The sequence below is a fragment of the Mauremys mutica genome, chromosome 4, assembly GCF_020497125.1.
Source record: "Mauremys mutica isolate MM-2020 ecotype Southern chromosome 4, ASM2049712v1, whole genome shotgun sequence".
Taxonomy (NCBI): Eukaryota; Metazoa; Chordata; order Testudines; family Geoemydidae; genus Mauremys; species Mauremys mutica.
Genome location: NC_059075.1, coordinates 104096398 through 104114933, shown reverse-complemented (window position 1 = coordinate 104114933; position 18536 = coordinate 104096398). Strand labels below are relative to the sequence as shown.

The 18536-nt window shown below is 40.7% G+C and overlaps 1 protein-coding gene across 1 annotated transcript in view; it reads left to right on the top strand.

The window, feature by feature from the left end:
• Window positions 1–18536, top strand: part of ABCC8 (ATP binding cassette subfamily C member 8) — a 140402-nt gene that overhangs the window by 99721 nt on the left and 22145 nt on the right. The window contains exons 22-29 of the mRNA XM_045017170.1: window positions 856–993; window positions 8682–8807; window positions 9767–9866; window positions 12717–12964; window positions 14305–14465; window positions 15891–15960; window positions 16627–16784; window positions 17891–17983. Of these exons, the coding sequence (XP_044873105.1) occupies window positions 856–993; window positions 8682–8807; window positions 9767–9866; window positions 12717–12964; window positions 14305–14465; window positions 15891–15960; window positions 16627–16784; window positions 17891–17983 (1094 nt within the window). The remainder of the gene's footprint in view (window positions 1–855; window positions 994–8681; window positions 8808–9766; window positions 9867–12716; window positions 12965–14304; window positions 14466–15890; window positions 15961–16626; window positions 16785–17890; window positions 17984–18536) is intronic.

The following is an 18536-nucleotide window of genomic DNA, read 5'->3' as shown; positions in this document are numbered from 1 at the left end:
GCTCAGAGAGCAAAATTCCACATTCCACATAAAAAGAATCAGTATAATTACCTTAATAAACAATATCCAGTGGGAAGACAATGTAAATCCTACCAGTAATATTAGTACCACCTTCTACATGCGATGTTCGTAATTCTGAATATAAATGGGATCAAATGAATAAATCCTCAATAAATGTTAGATCTTTCCTCAATTAATTAAATACAAATCAGTGAGTCAATAGGACAGAATTAATCTAATTTTAGCCCTTAAAAGCAATCAGCTGGTCAAGATCATAGAACTGATCAATCTTTCTCTCTCAGTGGTTTTTCAATAGGGAAATTTCTCTCGGAGGTGGGAATAGATAACTCACAAGGGAGCAAGTATGTCACCAAGGAAATCAAGATGTGCTTATTCTCTGTTTCTCTGCAGGACTTCAAGTCAGGCACACCATAGTTTTAGGCTACTGTTGATTTCACTATGTTAGGCCTAAATAGGGGCTTGTCAGTACTGCAGTGCCATGTAGACAAGCCCTTAGTTACGCCAGTATATCAATATCTGAAGAGTGCAGGTAAATAAACTGGCAGTTACCCTAAGGCTCAGTAAACCACAGCACAAGTCTAGCTAAAATTACCATCTTTCAGCTTAGTCATTGCAAAAAGATAATTCATGCTTTGTTGCCATCTATCTGAGAATCCCCTGCCACTGCAAAATATTGATTTACTGTTAATCTTCTCCTCCCTCTGGTTGTCCGTGTTGATCTAACTGACTTAACTGAAGACAGCACTAGTGTTAAAATATATCACTTCCATTAAATCCTGTAAAGGCTTGGCTGCAGCAGTATGGCAGGTACTTAATCTCTTTTCTCATGGCTAGGACGATCCGTTTTCTGCACTGGATATCCACTTAAGTGACCATCTTATGCAGGAAGGGATCCTGAAAATGCTAAGGGAAGACAAGAGAACCATTATCCTGGTCACCCACAAACTACAGTACCTGCCACATGCTGACTGGGTAAGAAAGCTGTCATTTTTAATGATGAAATTGAAAAGTGACATGTAAGTGACTTCTATAAAATAAATATTACAGGTCTGTCGCAACTTACGCGCATTTAACATGCGCAATTTCAGCTTTATGTGGTTGGCAAAAACCAAAAAAAAAAGAGAAAAATAACAATTTTAATACTGTATCTCTAGTGCGGGCAATTCCGCCCGCCATTCAACTCAATATAATTTTGACTATATGCGGTTTTCGCTTTACGCGCTAACCACGGAACGGAACCCCTGCGTAAGATGAGACTCACCTGTACTGAAAATAATCTTTTTGCATTTCTGTATCAACAGGACTGCATAGGGAGAATGTGTATTATTAACATTTTCAAAATTGACTGGTGATTTTGGATGCCCTTTAATTTTTCAATTCTCAACTTGAAACACCTTAAAGGGGCCTGATTTTCAGAGGGTGGGCAATTCTGGAAATTGGGTCCCTTTTAAGGCATCTCAAGTTGAGCACCCAAAAACCTAAACCCAAAATCACAAGTCCCTTTTGAGAATCTGGTCTACATGATGTCCTTTAAACAACTGAAGATATTGGAATAATAAATCTGTTTATATATTTGATATCACTATGCAGTTATTTTATTACCACAGAAGAAAACCATTATAAGGAGATTGAGTCAAAGGAAGACACAAGGGGAAAAAATTGACACTTCTTGGCCTTCATTTGTAGTAAATAACATATTGAGATGGGCACTTTCCCTTTCAAAATAATTCCGTTATTTAGGTAGTTGTCTATTTTATATCTTGTAACTGATAGACTAAATAGAAGTAGCACTTTCATGTACAAATACCAAAGTTTTGTTTGTTGTTTTGTTTTTGATTAGGTTGCACACTTCTTCATTGTGTTGTTATCTTGCACCGGCAACACGTGCCTTCCTGACCACAAGGATTGATTATTGTAATTACTTCTCCTAGCAGGGCTTCAGTCACTTGCAATAGATATGTAATGCAGCAGCACAGTTATTCCCTGGTCTGAGCAAGCATTCTCATACCACTCCCACCCTTGCATTCTTCATACTGGCTTTTCATAACGTTGCAGATAGATTTCTAAGCTGGTCCTGTTGGTTTTTAAATCTCTTTATAATGTCTGCTCTGACCTCATCCTTCGGTCATTTACCATCATCATGCTAAGATAAGTAAGCAATTCTGCCTTTGCTGTGGTGGTCCCTAGGATATGGAATTCCTTCCCTCTAGACATCTGTCTTAGTCCATTCGTTCCCATTTTTAAACAACACCTATATGCATTTTTTCCAAAGATGATTTTTAAACGAGTTCAGCTGTTGGCCTTATATTAATAACCTCTTCCCTCCTTTTCATTTGTCAAAAACATGTCTGTTGTCCTTATTTAAAATGTTCTGAGTGGTTATTAATAATAATAAATTCTTTTTAATATTTTTGTTATTGTAATACTGTATAGGCCCAAATGTATGCAAGGTGCAAAGGGGCTTTTAAAATGCAAGTTATAATTAGTTGTCATTATCTAGTATTAGGCTAGATCATGCAGTCCTTTCTCAGGCAAAACTCTCATTAAAGCCAGTGGGAGTTTGTCTAAGGCCGGGCAACAAGACTTGTACTAGTTGTTGCTATTGTTATTCATTAAGAAATTTCTCAGATTTTTAATGTGAAATATATATGTCAAATGACACGCCTAAACTTTCCTGCAAAACCTTTGAGAGAATTAAAGTCCCAGTTTTAGAAGGTGTTTCCTGAGTAGAGGTCATCAAAAAATAGGTCATCAAAAAATAGGGCTTTTTTTCCTGTGGAAATTTTTGGCACAGACAAAACAAAAAGTCAATTTTTTTCCATGGAAATAAAGTTTTCAGTGAAAAATCCAAATCTGAAATATTTTAGTCAAAGACTATAATATTCCAATTCACAAATGTTGCTGTGGTGCCTCATGGGAGTTGTAGTTTGGGTGCCTCGTGCTCCTATTTTCTATAGACTGGGCTCCCTGTCAGACTACATCTCCTGTGATGGACCAGAGTCCAGCCTGTGGTGAGGGGAAGCGATGCATCATGGCAGTGATGCATCATGGAAGGTGAAGTCTAGGTGCTTCAAAATTTTTCAGTTTTCAGACATTCATTTTTCAATGAAAAATTAAACTTTTCCATAGAAAACAGAGACATTTTGAAAAAGTGTTTGTTTTTCAATGGAAAATGGGGGTAAAAAAAATGTTTTGACTGAAAATTTTTGACTAGCCCTATGCCTGAGAGGTGCTGAATACCCTCAGCTCCCATTGACTTCAGCTGAAATTGTCAGTTCAAGTCACTGAGCTTCATTTCCTTCAGCTTTCCTCAGTGTTAATCAGAAGTAACTCTGCTGAAGTTACTGGAGTTACGTTATTTTCAAACTGGTGCAAGTGAGATCAGAAGGAGGCCCATTGACTTGAAATCAATAGGAGTTAAGAGGGCCCCCCATTCTTCAGGTTTAGACCAATGTGACTATAATAATTTCCTCCAAAAAGGTGTGTTTCTTCCAGCTAACGTTTACTGTTTGGAAAGCTTTAATAACCAGAACCCCACTGCATTTCCCAAAAGCCCATGGTGGCAAACAGGCTGTGGAACCAGAATATTTACATGTAATTTCCTGCATGAAGAGCCAAGGTGCTGGGCACAACATGTAGGTAGAAGTCTGTGTTTTCATTTTTCAATGGTGACAGCTCTAACTTGTAAATTGTTATCTTGTTAATAAACTGTGTTTAGAGAGAGTTATAAGCTAGGTAAGATAGGAACAAAGAATTAAAAGCAATCTGTGTCATTAATATGAGGCATAGGATGCTGAGGTGTGTTTTTTAAAGGGAATAAGCGTTGAAGGATAAACTTTTTTTTTTATAAGAAATGGATTAATTCTCAGAAACAGTAGCTTATTTCAACGCAGAGGCAAAAATCTGTCCAGGCCCCACAGTATCTCAGAGTAAGGTGATATAAATTAAAAATGATAAAATTCAATGAACAGACTTGAATTTCCACTGCCTAGCACTTTGTATGCACATCTGTGCAAAAGGGGTATAAAATATTACCAGGACAGAATGTGTTTTGCGCCCCCTTTGCGCAAGGGGTGATGCGTATAACAGGTGTAAGTCAGTGGAGAATCAGACCCAGCGTGGCTAATTCTGTTATTTTATGCTACTACAATGGCACTGACTTCACTGCATAAGTAATAGCAGCATTTGACTCATTCCCTATTCTCATGACACACTACAGAAGAGGTGTCATTATCCCACTTTAACAGTAGGGTTAATTGTCTTACCCAATGTCATGTAGCAAGTCAGTAGCAGGGAATTAAAGTACAGGAGTTCCTGGCTCGCTCACTCATCTTTATACACTCTAGGACCACCTAAGCTCCTTGTGCTGGGGACCATCTCTTCACATATGTTTGCATAGCACCTGGTACAGTGGGGTCCCAATACTCAAAGGGGCATGTGAGCATTTTTAGAATTCAAATGTTAGTCAAATGCCATGTTATGTAATTTCTGTGCCCAAACTTGTTCTCAGTCCACTAGCTCATGCCACCCTCTTTAATTATAAAAATTAGCATAGCAAGCAAAGGATTTTTTTAAGGGAAATATGCATTTGTGATAAACTAGAGACATTCTGAGAATCTATTGCCTTAAGCTCACTGTGGGAAGCTCTTCTGCTGAGTAGCCTCAATTGCTGCTTACTCTCATTTTACATTTTTTTTAAAATATTTCAACCTGTGAGAACTAAAAAGGTCTTTTTTAAAAAAATCTGTTTTATGCAATAAGATAAATTCAACTAAATGTGGCTTGTGGGGAGGTTGTGCTTCATACTGAATCGTTTTCAGGTAATATGCCATATCATTGAAGCCTGGTCTACACTACGCGTTTAAACCGGTTTTAGGAGCGTAAAACCGATTTAACGCCACACCCGTCCACACTAAGAGGCCCTTTATATCGGTATAAAGGGCTCTTTAAACCGGTTTCTGTACTCCTCCCTAACGAGAGGAGTAGCGCTAATATCGGTATTACCATATCGGATTGGGGTTAGTGTGGCCGCAGATCGACGGTATTGGCCTCCGGGCGGTATCCCACAGTGCACCACTGACCGCTCTGGACAGCATTCTGAACTCGGATGCAGTGGCCAGGTAGACAGGAAAAGCCCCGCGAACTTTTGAATATTTCCTGTTTGCCCAGCGTGGAGCTCCGATCAGCACGGGTGGTGATGCAGTTAAAAATCAAAATAAAGAAAGAGCTCCAGCATGGACGATGCGGACGTGATCGCTGTAAGGGCAGGCAAATCTGTTCTATCAGCACTCCATTACAGAAGACGAAATTCAAAATCATTTTTTAAATATCTCCAGACAGATGCCATAGCAGGGACTCAGCGCACTGCTGCGTGACAAGCGTAACGGAAAGCCAAAGAATCAAATGGACACTCATGGACTGGAGGACTCAAGCTATCCCACAGTTCCTGCAGTCTCTGAAAAGCATTTGCATTCTTGGCTGAGCTCCAAATGCTTCTAGGGTCAAAAACAGTGTCCGCGGTGGGTCAGGGCATAGCTAGGCAATTTACGCACCCCCCCACCCACCCCCAGAAGTGAAAGGGAAAACAATCCTCTCTTGACTCTTTTACATGTCACCCTATCTTTACTGAATGCTGCAGATAGACGCGATGGTGCAGCACTCAACACCAACATCCTTGCTCCCCCCACGCTATGGATGGCTGATGGTACAAAATGACTGGTACCCGTCCTCATCATCAGCCTATTGGCACATGGGACAGTGCAAAAGGACTGGTAACCATGCTGACTAGCATCTGTTAGGTCGATCAAGGGCGCCTGGTCCTAATTTTTCCTGGTAGATGGTACAGTATGGCTGATAACCATCGTCATCATAGCAACAGGGGGCTGAGCTCCATCAGCCCCCACCCTTCATGTGTAAAGAAAAGATTCAATTGCCCCTGAACTAGCAGAGGGATGCTGGGCTCCTCTCCTACACACTCCTTACTGTCCTGTCTGGACTATCATAGCAGCTGGAGGCTGCCTTCCACTCATATCTCACTAACAAGTCACTGTGTCTTATTCCTGCATTCTTTATTACTTCATCACACAAGTGGGGGGACAATGCTACGGTAGCCCAGGAAGGCTGAGGGAAGAACGGAATCAACAGGTGGGGTTGTTGCAGGAGCACCCCCTGTGAATAGAATACAGCTCATAATTTCTGCAGGATCTGACACAGAGCAGCTGTGCTCTCTGGTTCTCTGATACAGTGGTTCTCTAGTACACTTGCCCATATTCTAGGCAGGACTGATTCTATTTTTAGATACCAAAAAGGAGGGATTGACTCAAGGAGTCATTCCCAATTTTGGCTTTTGCGCCCCTGGCTAAGAGCAGCCAGGGGCACTTATGACAGCAGCAAATGAAACAGTGCAAAAGGACTGGTAGCCACGATCATCTTATTACCAATTTATGGTATGGTAGATGGTACAATATGGCTGATAACCATCTCTGCTATCATGCAAAAGCAAAAGCATGCTGCTGTGTAGCGCTGCTGAATCGCCTCTGTGAGCGGCATCTAGTACACATACGGTGACAGTCACAAAAGGCGAAACAGGCTCCATGATTGCCATGCTATGGCATCTTCCAGGGCAATCCAGGGAAAAAAGGCATGAAATGCTTGTCTGCCGTTGCTTTCCCAGCGGAAGGAGTGACTGACGACATTTACCCAGAACCACCCGCGACAATGATTTTTGCCGCATCAGGCACTGGGATCTCAACCCGGAAATTCAAAGGGGCGGGGGAGGCTGCGGGAACTATGGGATAGCTACGGAATAGCTACCCACAGTGCAATGCTCCAGAAATCGACGCTAGCCTCGGACCGTGGACGCACACCACCGATTTAATGTGTTTAGTGTGGCCGCGCACACTCGATTTTATACAATCTGTTTTGTTAAACCGGTTTATGTAAATTCGGAATAATCCCGTAGTGTAGACGTACCCTGAGCCACATCACATCCAAGAGTATCTCATGCTGACTACAACTGATGATGCTTGAAACATAATACATGCCATCCTACAAATGAAGCAAAAATAGATGTAGTTATGGCATACATTCTGTGCATGTTCAAAGCAAATGATGCCATGATGTAAGGGCAAAGGAAGGCATATGGAACCTGGCATTCAGAGGCTGCTGAAGAGGAGAGGGAATTTCCTGTGTCATTTGGAAATAACAAATGTCGTCTGTGGATGAGGAGCCCAGGATGCCAACAGACTTTGTGTGGGCTCATATCCTGAGTTTACTTACTCCATTAAAGTGGAATTCATGTTTGGAGCGATGAACATAAGGGGCTCCATCCTGCCCTGCAATAAATCACTTTGTGCCATTCTACCATAAAGGAATCCTCAGCAGACATAAAACCAGAAGAGCTGGCTCTAAAACAGCTCCTTCTGCCCATCCCCTGTGCAGTAGGCAGGGCCGGCTCCAGACCCCAGCGCGGCAAGCAGGCGCGTGGGGCGGCATTTGCCGGCAGCGGCGGCAGGCTGGGCCGGTGGACCTGCCACAGTCATGCCTGCGGGAGGTCCACCGGAGCCCCGGGATGACGGGACCTGCCGCAGGCATGACTGCAGAGGGGGCGCTCCTCCCGCGGCTCCAGTGGACCTCCCGCAGGCATGACTGCGGACGGTTCGCTGGTCCCGCGGCTCGGCAGGACCTCCCGCAGGCATGACTGCGGAAGCTCCACTGGGAACCGCCGGACCAGCCAACCGTCCGTAGCTGTGGGAAGTCCAGCCGAGCGGCGCGACCAGCGGGCCCTCTGCAGTCATGCCCGCAGGAGGTCCGCTGCTCCCGGGGCTCCGGGGCGTCTCCCACGCCTGACTGCTTGGGGCGGCCAAATATGTAGAGCCACCCCTGGCAGTAGGGGGCTTATCAGGAATGGGAGGGGCCTGAGCATTATATGCTTTAGTGATCCTGGGTCAATGGAGCAACCTACAAGGAACCATTCCTGGACAGTACAGTTTGAAACAGCTGAGGCTACTCTAATTTGTTTTGGTAGGCGGAAGAAGCCCTAGCCAATCCCAGGATTGGGAGGATCAGAAAATGAACCCCACTCCACCCCCCTTTCTGGTTCACCACGCTCAGCTCAGGCGGCACATCAGAGGATTGAACCAGTGTTATCCCTGCTTGGATTTCAGCCATGATGCTTGCCAAAGCTCTGAAGACTCTGGGGATTGTAACTGTGAATAAGATCCCCATCCCTTCTGATGGTGACAGCTGTTGTGAAGTATTGGGTCCATTCTGGAGTAAAAAAAATGAATGCTTCCCCGAGGAAGGGCAAGTTGCTTGTTTCTCTCAAAGAAGGGAAAGAGGAACAACTGACTAAGGGGTAGCTAAATCCTTGGCAGCACTTCACAGGCCACTCTGAGGCGGGAATGATAGAGAGGCTGGGGTTTGCTAAAATGGGAAGTGTCTTGAATCATAATGTCAAGTAGAAACAACGAGGAGTCCTTGTGGCACCTTAGAGACTAACAAATTTAGGATATCCTCCTTCTGCTATGTATCCATGTTGTCTCTATTGATCTGTGGAATAGTATTGTTTTTATTATTTGTACAGTGTCCAGATCACTGGATGGGAGCTTCATAAATATAACCAAATATCTCCTTGACAGTTTGTATTCCTAACCTCTTAGATCATTGCAATGAAGGATGGTACCATTCAAAGAGAAGGGACACTCAAGGACATTCAGAAATCAGAGTCTGAGCTCTTTGAACACTGGAAAACACTCATGAATCGACAGGACCAAGAACTGGAGAAGGTTTATTATGTATTTTTTCTCAGCATCTTAAAAAATGTATTCCTTATGTGGTGAAGCATTTTAAATTGAAAACATTAGTAACACTTTGTGTGTGTGTGTGTGTGTGTGTGTGTGTGTGTGTGTGTGTGTGTGAGTGAGAGAGAGAGAGAGAGAGAGAGTGAGTGAACTTCACTTGAATGAACTTTGCTCCATTTATTAAGACAAAAACCTTAAATCTGCATGTATCATATTTTCTCCATACTAGGTAGGACCTACATCCACCCTTTTTAGTGAAGCCCTATGGGGAATTTTCTTGCATGAGGAGTATGGAATTGGACCATTAAGTACAGAGAAAATTGAGTTAGTGACATGTACAGGAATAGTTATGCTGCAAATGGAAACGTTTGTTAAATTTAGCCATTGTACTGTTTTTAATTTTTTTAAAATTCTTATATAACAACCACAAATGACTAGACTAGATCTTGTTAATTAAAATATTATGAGATAGGAAGATCCAGCATCTGAAACTATAGTTCTTACTCAGGCAGGTGCTTTCTTCCATGGGAGCTTTGCCTGAGTGAGGACTGCAGAATCAGCCTCCAAAGATGGAAGGAATTCATGTCCTGACTGTCAGTGTTTCAGGGGAACGTTACCTGTGTTCCCTCTCTGTGTCTACTTCAGGAGTACCCAGTCAGGTTTCAGGACTCCAACCATGACCTGAATCTGGGAGGGACCCGGGCCCATGTCCCACTCTCTTCTGACGGGGAAGGGGGGTGTTAAGGCTGCACAGCCCCCTGCTTTACACTGGGAATGATTTATTTTGGATTTAAAAATAGATGGCACATCAAACATTCATGACAGCCAATTGTAATCCTCTCCTTTCCTTTTTACTGACACACTGGTTTGGAAATACATTTTGTGACATCTGTAATTTTAAAAAACTTTATCAAGCAAAGCCACATGACTTGTCCTGCTTTTAGGAAACTATAATAGAAAGAAAAACTGTTTTGGAGAGGAAGAACCTCCGGAGGACCAGGTATTCCCGAGAAGCTCTGCTAAAAGATGATGAAGAGGATGAAGGTAAAGTAATTTTTCTAAAAGGGCACCCTGAGACCCAGTGCTGACTGCATCGTTGTTTTACAGTTCAAACTGTTTTAGATGGAATCAATTCACAAATTTCAAGTTCATAACAAAATCAGTCTTTTCCAGGAGGAACTGTGGCCTAGTTCTTTATGTGGATTGTGGCTCCTAAGAGTTACATATTAAAACTGAGCTTTAATAGAGAGTAATCTGAAGGTGCTGGTTAACCATGGCCTTGTGAGGAGCTGTCAAAATTGTTCCCACAGGATCTCTGATTTGGAAAAGCATCCCTAGTGAGGAAAGCTCTAAAGCACATACTTCATTTTAAGCATCTGCTTCACTCGCATCAAACTCAATCAGACTTAAACATATGCTTAAGCATAACCATGGGCTTCTAAATGCTTTCCTGAATAGGGATAGATTGAAGAAAGTGCTTACATACTTTCCTGAATTAGGGCTTTAGTAAACTTTCCAACAACAATACACAAGAGTTAGTGGGCCCAATTTTTTCATGGTGTAAGAGAGCACAGGTCCACTGACTTTAGTGGAGTTTTGTCCAATTGCATTAGCAGAAAATCTAGGCCAGTATTATTTGGACTGATTTGTTTCACAGTTCAAAAAATATCACTACATTTTGAAAACATTTTGTTCCTTTTTTCCAGTCAGGAAAATGCGCACACAAAAATAATCCCATATTTGATTTGGAAGTTAATATAGGAAATAACAAAGGTTGTTCCGCAACTTGTAATGTATGGTTCTGTATTGTAGAAGCCTCAGGGGCAGAGAAGGTGTACCCATTCTCTCTGTACTTGGCCATGCACCCTTATGGCACTATAGATTGTGTAATTTACGATATTGTGCCCTGATACTGCAGTTAGCACATGGGCTGAGTACTGCTCCTGCATAGAGCCCTAATGACTTCAGTGGAGCTGTGCATGGATATAGCACTGCACCCACACACTATCAATTGCTGAATTTGTTAGTGGCTCAGAGCAGGGACTGTGGCCCATACTATTGTCTATGGCTGAGGAGCACACAGTGCAGTTCAGGATGGGGGATGCAAACATGAGGCTGCTCACCTTATGACCCCTAGCTGGCCCTAGGACCAGGGATGCGCAAAAGTGGTTTTAAGACACCTCTCTTCTGCTCAGATGCACCAAAATGAGCTCTGAGGCACATGGGAATCTGCCTCTTTAGCTTAAAAAAATCATAGAAGCATTTGAATTTCAAATAGGCAGCTTGCTGGAGATTTTTCTGTTCCTTTTTCAAGAAGGAAATAGAATCACAAAATATCAGGGTTAGAAGGAACCTCAGGAGGTCATCTAGTCCAACCTCCTGCTCAAAGCAGGACCAATCCCCAACTAAATCATTCCAGCCAGGGCTTTATCAAGCCTGACCTTAAAAACCTCTAAGGAAGGAGATTCCATCACCTCCCTAGGTAACCTTAGGTAATAGTGTATCCACAATGTATTTAGCGCTATCCATGTGTATTAAAGTATTTGAATGTTTATTTGACAAACCTACCAGATCATTTGGGGGGAATTTTCTACAATGCCCACAAATCCTACTGTGCACATATTAATTTATTAGCAGTTATTTAAGAAACTTATGTTTCATGAAAACTAATTTTAGGTGAGCCTCAGAAGCCATAATAATGTAGCATTCATATACCCATGCTATTTCTTTCATACTGATAGTCATGCAAAGGTTATATTTTCTTCTGGATTACAAATAAATTAATTTACAAAGATTAAATTATTCCAAGCATGTATAAATCATGGCGTCTGGAAAAAAATTCTGAGTACCTTTAAAATAATTTAAACGCTATCTGAATGTGAGAGAATGGATGAATTAAAGATTAATAGCTAGTGCCACCTGAATGTACAGACCTATCTATAGCCTGGGAACACTGGCTTATGCTTTTACCTAGAAAAGAAAATCACTGTTTTATTTCATTATTATCAAGAAAATCTTGAACCAGTAAACTATAAATGTCACAAATACATTGGTGTAAAGACATTGATTATTGAGGGCCAACTTTTCCTTCACTTATGACCATGCACTTATGACTGACTCCAAAGGTGTGTTGGAAACTGAGGAGGTAATTTCACCCTAAAACTGTATTCCATTCAGTAAACTAAGCATGATGTCTATGTATGAAGATGCAAGTGCTCCTTTACTCGCTTTCTCTCCCCTCTCATATCAAGTTAAATCTCCTCTCCTTGGTTTCAAACTGTGTGCAACCCCCACTCCAGCCTTCATCTCTGATCTTATTGCCTCTACACGAACTCCCATTCCTTACATTCCATCTCAATTTCAATCTTGACTGCTGTCTTATACTACTACTCCTATCTTCCACTTCACTCCATCTCATGCAGTCCTTTATGCTTGGAATATTTGCCAAGTGCCCACTCCACTCCTTCAAAAACCAACTCTGCTCTCCTGCTGGTTCTCTGAGGAATATTTGCTATAATAATCACCCTGCAATTTGTGAGTGTTCTGCTATGCATTTTACTTGTTTCTTTAAAATGCAATTTGTTGGCATATTTGTTTGCCATATTTAACCCATCAGAGAGCTTGTTCATTTACAGCATTGTGATTAGGATTCTGCAAAGCTCCTAAGCACCAGCCTAGGGACTTTGCTGAATTGGGGTTTACATAAGTAATAGATAAAAATGTGTAACTAACAGACAGATGCATTTATGAAAAATTCATGGCATGTGAATAGTTTGAATTGTCCTTTTATTTTGCAATTTGGCACCTGCCATTTGATATGGAAAAAAATGAATATAAAAGGTTTCCAGGGCAATGTTACAATCCAACAGTCTTTTTCCCCCCCGCTGATTACAGAAGAAATAACAGAAAGTGATGATGATGACAACCTATCTTCTGTGCTACATCAGAGAGCAAAGATGCCTTGGCGAGCCTGTGGGAAGTACCTCAGCTCGGCAGGGATTCTGCTCTTGCCTTTACTCGTCCTTTCACAGCTCTTAAAACACACTGTTATGGTGGCTATTGACTACTGGCTTGCAAAGTGGACATCTGATGTCATTTCTGCAAAGAGTGACCTAGAACAAAAGAATTGTTCTGTATGCCAGGTACTGTACTTCTAAGTCAGTTCTTTTATTTGACAAAGAATCATCTCCCAGTGCTAACTTCTGCTTGACCATTGACATGCAATATGGTATATTCCTACTGAAATGTACATCACAGAATGTTTTCAGGGCCATCACATTTTCAGGGGAGGGAGTGTTTTGTTTTTGTTTTTTTAGTTTCTCTCTCTCTGCTCTTCTTTTCCTTTTGCCACCCTTAGCATTGCTTGACAGACTATGTTTGCGTCTCTAAAATAGTCTTGATAGAACTCACAGCTCTTCTTTTTTTTTCTTTCTTTCTGTGCTGCAGCATTCTGGCTGCTGGTAGAGCATTCAGGCTGAATTTCATAACAAGTGGGAACAAAGATCTTTCCAAATGAACTGTCTGTTCCAGGTTATTCTTCTTTGATTGACTTTTATCTTAATTTTGCACAGAATGGTAGGCTTGCCTAAGATTGGCAAGGTGTGACATATACAGTGCAGTCATGCATATTTCCATCCCAGCCTCCTTTGGCATTAAATTGCCAATAATCACTAACTTACCTTGCTAATTGCTCAGATGAACCAGAGAGTCACCTCCCAGGGGATTTTATCCTGCCAAGGAAAAAAAGGCATCATTTGTGTTGAACAACATAGTCATAATTAACGTATTTTTTAAGACAGACTAATTAACTATCTCCATGGATCTGATACAACGATGACATTATTTCATTAAAATTCCAGTTGTCTTCTCTGAAGGGATTAATGTCTGTAAAGAAGCTGTCTTGACAATGGTCTAAATATGGTTTTAAACATTTTTCAATCCCAGGTATCACAAGTAGTAGCTGGATGAAAACCTAGGGTGAAATCCTGATGCCACTGAAGCCAAAGAGGAGTTTTGCTATTGGCTTCAGTGAAGCCTTTGATTCATCCCTAGAGACTATTTTATTAAAGACGAGTTTTAATGGGAAGTTATTAATGATTTAGTTTACATTTTTCTGGCCTCTCTCCAGCTCCCACTGAAAAGGGGCTACTACCATGTCATATTACAGTCTTTAAAGGTATCTGTTACCCCAACTGGAATTAACTAATGCATAAAATCCTTGGATTCTTTTTATGAGATTCCATGGCTTTTGAATTTTTAATCTAATCCAAACAGCATTTTTTCCTGAATAATGCTTAATTATGGCAGAGAATCATTCGCAAAACAAAATGGGGAAGCTTGTTCTATCCCTGTTGTGTAGAGGAAAAGAGAACTTCTTCCTCAAGGCTGTCAATCCCACCTCCCCTTCTCTTAATGCAAATTGTATTTTAAATTATTAAAATATTTAAAATAATATTTTTGCTTCTGTTTCTTTACTACTTAGGAATTTAATCATTCTCGCTATTCAAGGGTGTTCAGCATTCTCTGCTGCCTTGGGATTATACTGTGTCTTGTCACGTCAATAGCAGTGGAGTGGACTGGTCTAAAAGTTGCCAAAAAACTACACTATTGTCTGCTGAATAAAATTATTTTGGCACCAATGAGGTACTACTTTGATTCTAATGTAAGCAGTAGTGCAGGGTAGAGACTTGATATTCCTTATTTCAAGGCAGCCTTTCCTGTGCAGTTCCATTCTGAAGTTACTGTGAATAAAAAAAATGTGAATTGGCTCATTGAAAGTCAATAGACACTACACATGTTTACACTATATAAAAATTCTACCTTCTGATTCAACAGATTGATTCCCCAGAGTCATATCTGCTGAAAATAAGTTTTTACTTCTTTTTACTCTTTTACACAAGAGAAACAGAGGAGGAGTCCATGAGCTGCAAATTCTATTCCATGATATTCATCATCAATGGAAACAGTTGCTGAGGTATAAATATTTACACCTGAGCAACTGTTGAAGATAACAGAATGGAAGAAGTATCACCAATGGTGTCATTAAAGATAGTGGGATTGCACAAGTGTTGCTGTGGTCCTAATTTGGCCTTTATAACTTTTATTTCTGGTGATGATGCATGAGAGGGAAAGAACCCAGCTTTACTGTCAGAGCCCAGGATAGGGCTGGCAGTTAGAAAAATATCTTTTTATTTGCAAGCTTCATTTGACAAGGAAGTCACTAAGGGACAATAAGCATGGAACCCTTCAACACTATTTTTGCAAACTTACTTTTCAAAATAGAACCACACTTTAAAGTTAACTCTAACGATGGAAAAGTGTAACCTTCATTTAATCTTTGTTTTATGTATCCATACTTAATGGATAGAATATAAAATTAACACTAAATAGAAAATGAAATAGGCAGTAATAGAGTTAACATCCGCTCTGCATCCTTTTAAAAATCCTTTCTAAATTATTTGATATCCTTTGCTTCCTGTACTAAAAAAGGTCCCAATGACTTTGGTGGACTGTAACCTAAAATACACATCTCCCTATGGTCACCTTGCTGTCATATCCCCACAATAACTTCAGGTCATTTAAAATGTCATTAATCCTTTTACACTGATACTGTATGTTGCTATTCCAAGAAAAATTAATATGATCATGCAAGACTTGCAATTACATTTTGTCTGTATTTTTCCTCACTGAGGAGTGCTTTGTGTGTGTGTGTAATACATATTAAATAAACAAAATATTTCATATTATATATAATATATTTATAATATGAAATATTTTGTTTAATTATGTAACTTGTATTGTGCGAGGAAGTCTTGTGAAATCTGGCGTGATGATTCATAGTGCTAGGACACAGTTATTCCTTTATTATGTCTGGTTTGGAATGCAATAAGTTTGGGCTGACTTCAGCACAACAGAGACTATAGACCTATTACTCATTCCCCACTGTTATCAGTAGATTGTGTTCCAGCTCAGTACAGAGCTAAAGAGAAATGGAAAGAAATGGGAAAGTATTTTAATATCTACTCGCGTATTAACTTTATGACCTTTCCTATTTACTGTTCATTTTAGATTTTTTGAAACAACACCATTGGGAAGCATCTTGAACAGATTTTCAGCTGATTGCAATACCATCGACCAGGTACAGCAACCACATAAATCTATTCTCCAGAAATGCATGCCAATTTTCCCCTATCATCTTCAGCACAGAAAATGTACTGTCTGAATGCCGCCATGTTGTGTTAAGAGGGACTAAATCTCATTTAGCTATAATTGATCTGAGAATTTTGTTGCGTTTTGAATGCATTTTATATTTGTTTCCATTATGGCTTGCAGTGTTCAGAAAAAGGGAATCTTGTTTTTAAAATCCATGCTGAAATACTTGTTTGGTTAGAGGCTTTTCAGATGCTGCAGGGTCTTGGTTATTTTATTTCTTCTATAAAGAAATGTAAAGGGACACAGTGTTGTCTCAGGGTTGGAGCACTTGCACCAGAATGAACTAAAGATGTTTAGAGCACCTCCAACTAAAGAGGGTACCTAGGATAGTCACAGGCCTTGAAGCTGACTGGTTATTAACCGCATCTCTATTGCTAGCCATGCAACATGTATTCTTTTGGAGGAATGTGCTGTGCAATGTATGCATGCAGAGGAGCTACATAGAAATACTATCAGGTTTCCCCAGAATCCATCAGCCAGTTCAGAAATGTTAATCTTCAAAGTTATGGTATCCTTTTTTTGTGAGTGGGAGGAGATAAGATGTTGACTTGTGTATTACCCCTTTGATATTTAATGCTCTTTATTTATCCAGCACATTCCTGCTACCCTGGAGTGCCTGAGCCGCTCCACTTTGCTGTGTGTATCTGCTCTTGCTGTAATCTCCTACGTCACACCAATGTTTCTCATTGCCCTGCTTCCTCTCGCTATCATATGTTATTTCATCCAGAAATACTTTCGAGTGGCCTCAAGGTAAGAGCATTGACCGGGCTCATTCTGAAATTCATGGTCTGGTACCAGGGAATAGAGAGTTTTAAACTGGGCCCTGCCAAGGCTGTATCCCTACATGAAAGCAAGTCAGGTCCATCACAGTAAAAATGTATCATTTTACAGCTGCATTGTTTATAACTATTTAAATTAGAATTTCTGAGTGGGAGAAAAGTTTGTTTCCATCATTAAACAAATGACCATGCCAGAATTCACAATCCACAAAACAAAAGCCAAATGCTCCAGTGGGGTTGAGCCTTAGGAGAAGTGTGAAGATATAGCAGCAAAGCAGAAATGGCTAAAGCCATTTAGCTTGACCAGGGCAGATGGAAATGAAAAGTTTAGAGATCAAGGAGGAAAATTGAGGGGTGGAGCTTACTCCGCATCAGTACCACAGTTGCCTCTAAAAGATGCAGCTTGCACTCACAACCTCAGTTGCTACTAGATGCCAGCAGGCTCATAAAGAGTTGAGAGACCTCAACAATATCCCTATTTCTGTCTTTGTCCCTTTACAGCCATGTAGGTCCCCTCTCCACAGTGTTCAAGGAGTGCAAATGGAAGCCTTCTATCTAGATCCTGCATATGTGCCCAAATTGAGAAGGGGCTACCTGCGCGCTTTCCCACTTCCTGCAGGACTAAACAGAATTTAACTTTACATAGATCATCAATGCCTACATTTATTTGGTGGTTATTGCTAAGCAGTGTAGCAAAAATCCATTGCTTATATTCATTTGAGTTAATTGAAGCCAGAATGGTGTTTCAGAAGTAAATCATTCCACATGAGAAACTGGAATATAGGAACAAGGTGCATGTGGGGGCGAAGTTCAGTAAGACCTCCCAGAGCTCCAACACGGTGTGTTTCAGTTTAGTAAGAACGATCCTCCTGTTTTTCTAGGAGTATCTGTCTTAGTGCAAGAGTCCCATTAGCAACATCTCAGGGTCTTTGCATTTGAAATTCTGCCATTTTAGGCTCATGGGCATGAGATTCTGTTCTGTAGATGTTTCATTTTACTCCCCAAGAAACTGTAGCGCCTGTTTCAAAAGGATCACAGTACTATTAAAACTGATTTTCTTTTTTAAATCATTTCCAGGGACCTGCAACAGTTGGATGACAGCACTCAGCTGCCATTACTTTGCCATTTTTCAGAGACTGTGGAAGGTTTAACCACTATACGAGCATTCAGGTATATTTTTGAGAAAAAATTATATTGTGTTTTGATATATATTAGATATAGGATATATGTCATGAATGAAATGTTCAGCCTACTCTTAACTGGGCACCACTTTTACACCTCCGGTTTTGTAGGTGCAGATAATTATAGTTTGGGTCACTTAGAAGTTTAAGTACCTAACTGCATCAGTAAATGAAGTTCTTGGACACTTAAGTGACCTAAAATGTGGATGCCAATAATTTCAGGGGTGGAGGGGCAAAATTGCACCCCCAGTTATTTAATCCACACCTGCAAGAATGGAGGCTGGTGGCTACAAATCTGGGCATTTATGAAGAATTTAAAGAACAGTACAATGGTCTCTAAGTCCTTGCTTGCCTGACTGGTCCTTGGCCATAACCTCTATTTAGACCTCCAGAAACAGCTGAGGAAGATCTAATAACACACCTGAGTTGTGCTTCTGTATTACAAATATTATATTCCCTGAGATATGCCAGTAAAAGTTCTGCCAAACCTACCAGCTGCTTTCCCAAACCAACATTATCTCTGTCATTTCTGGGTTGAGTCA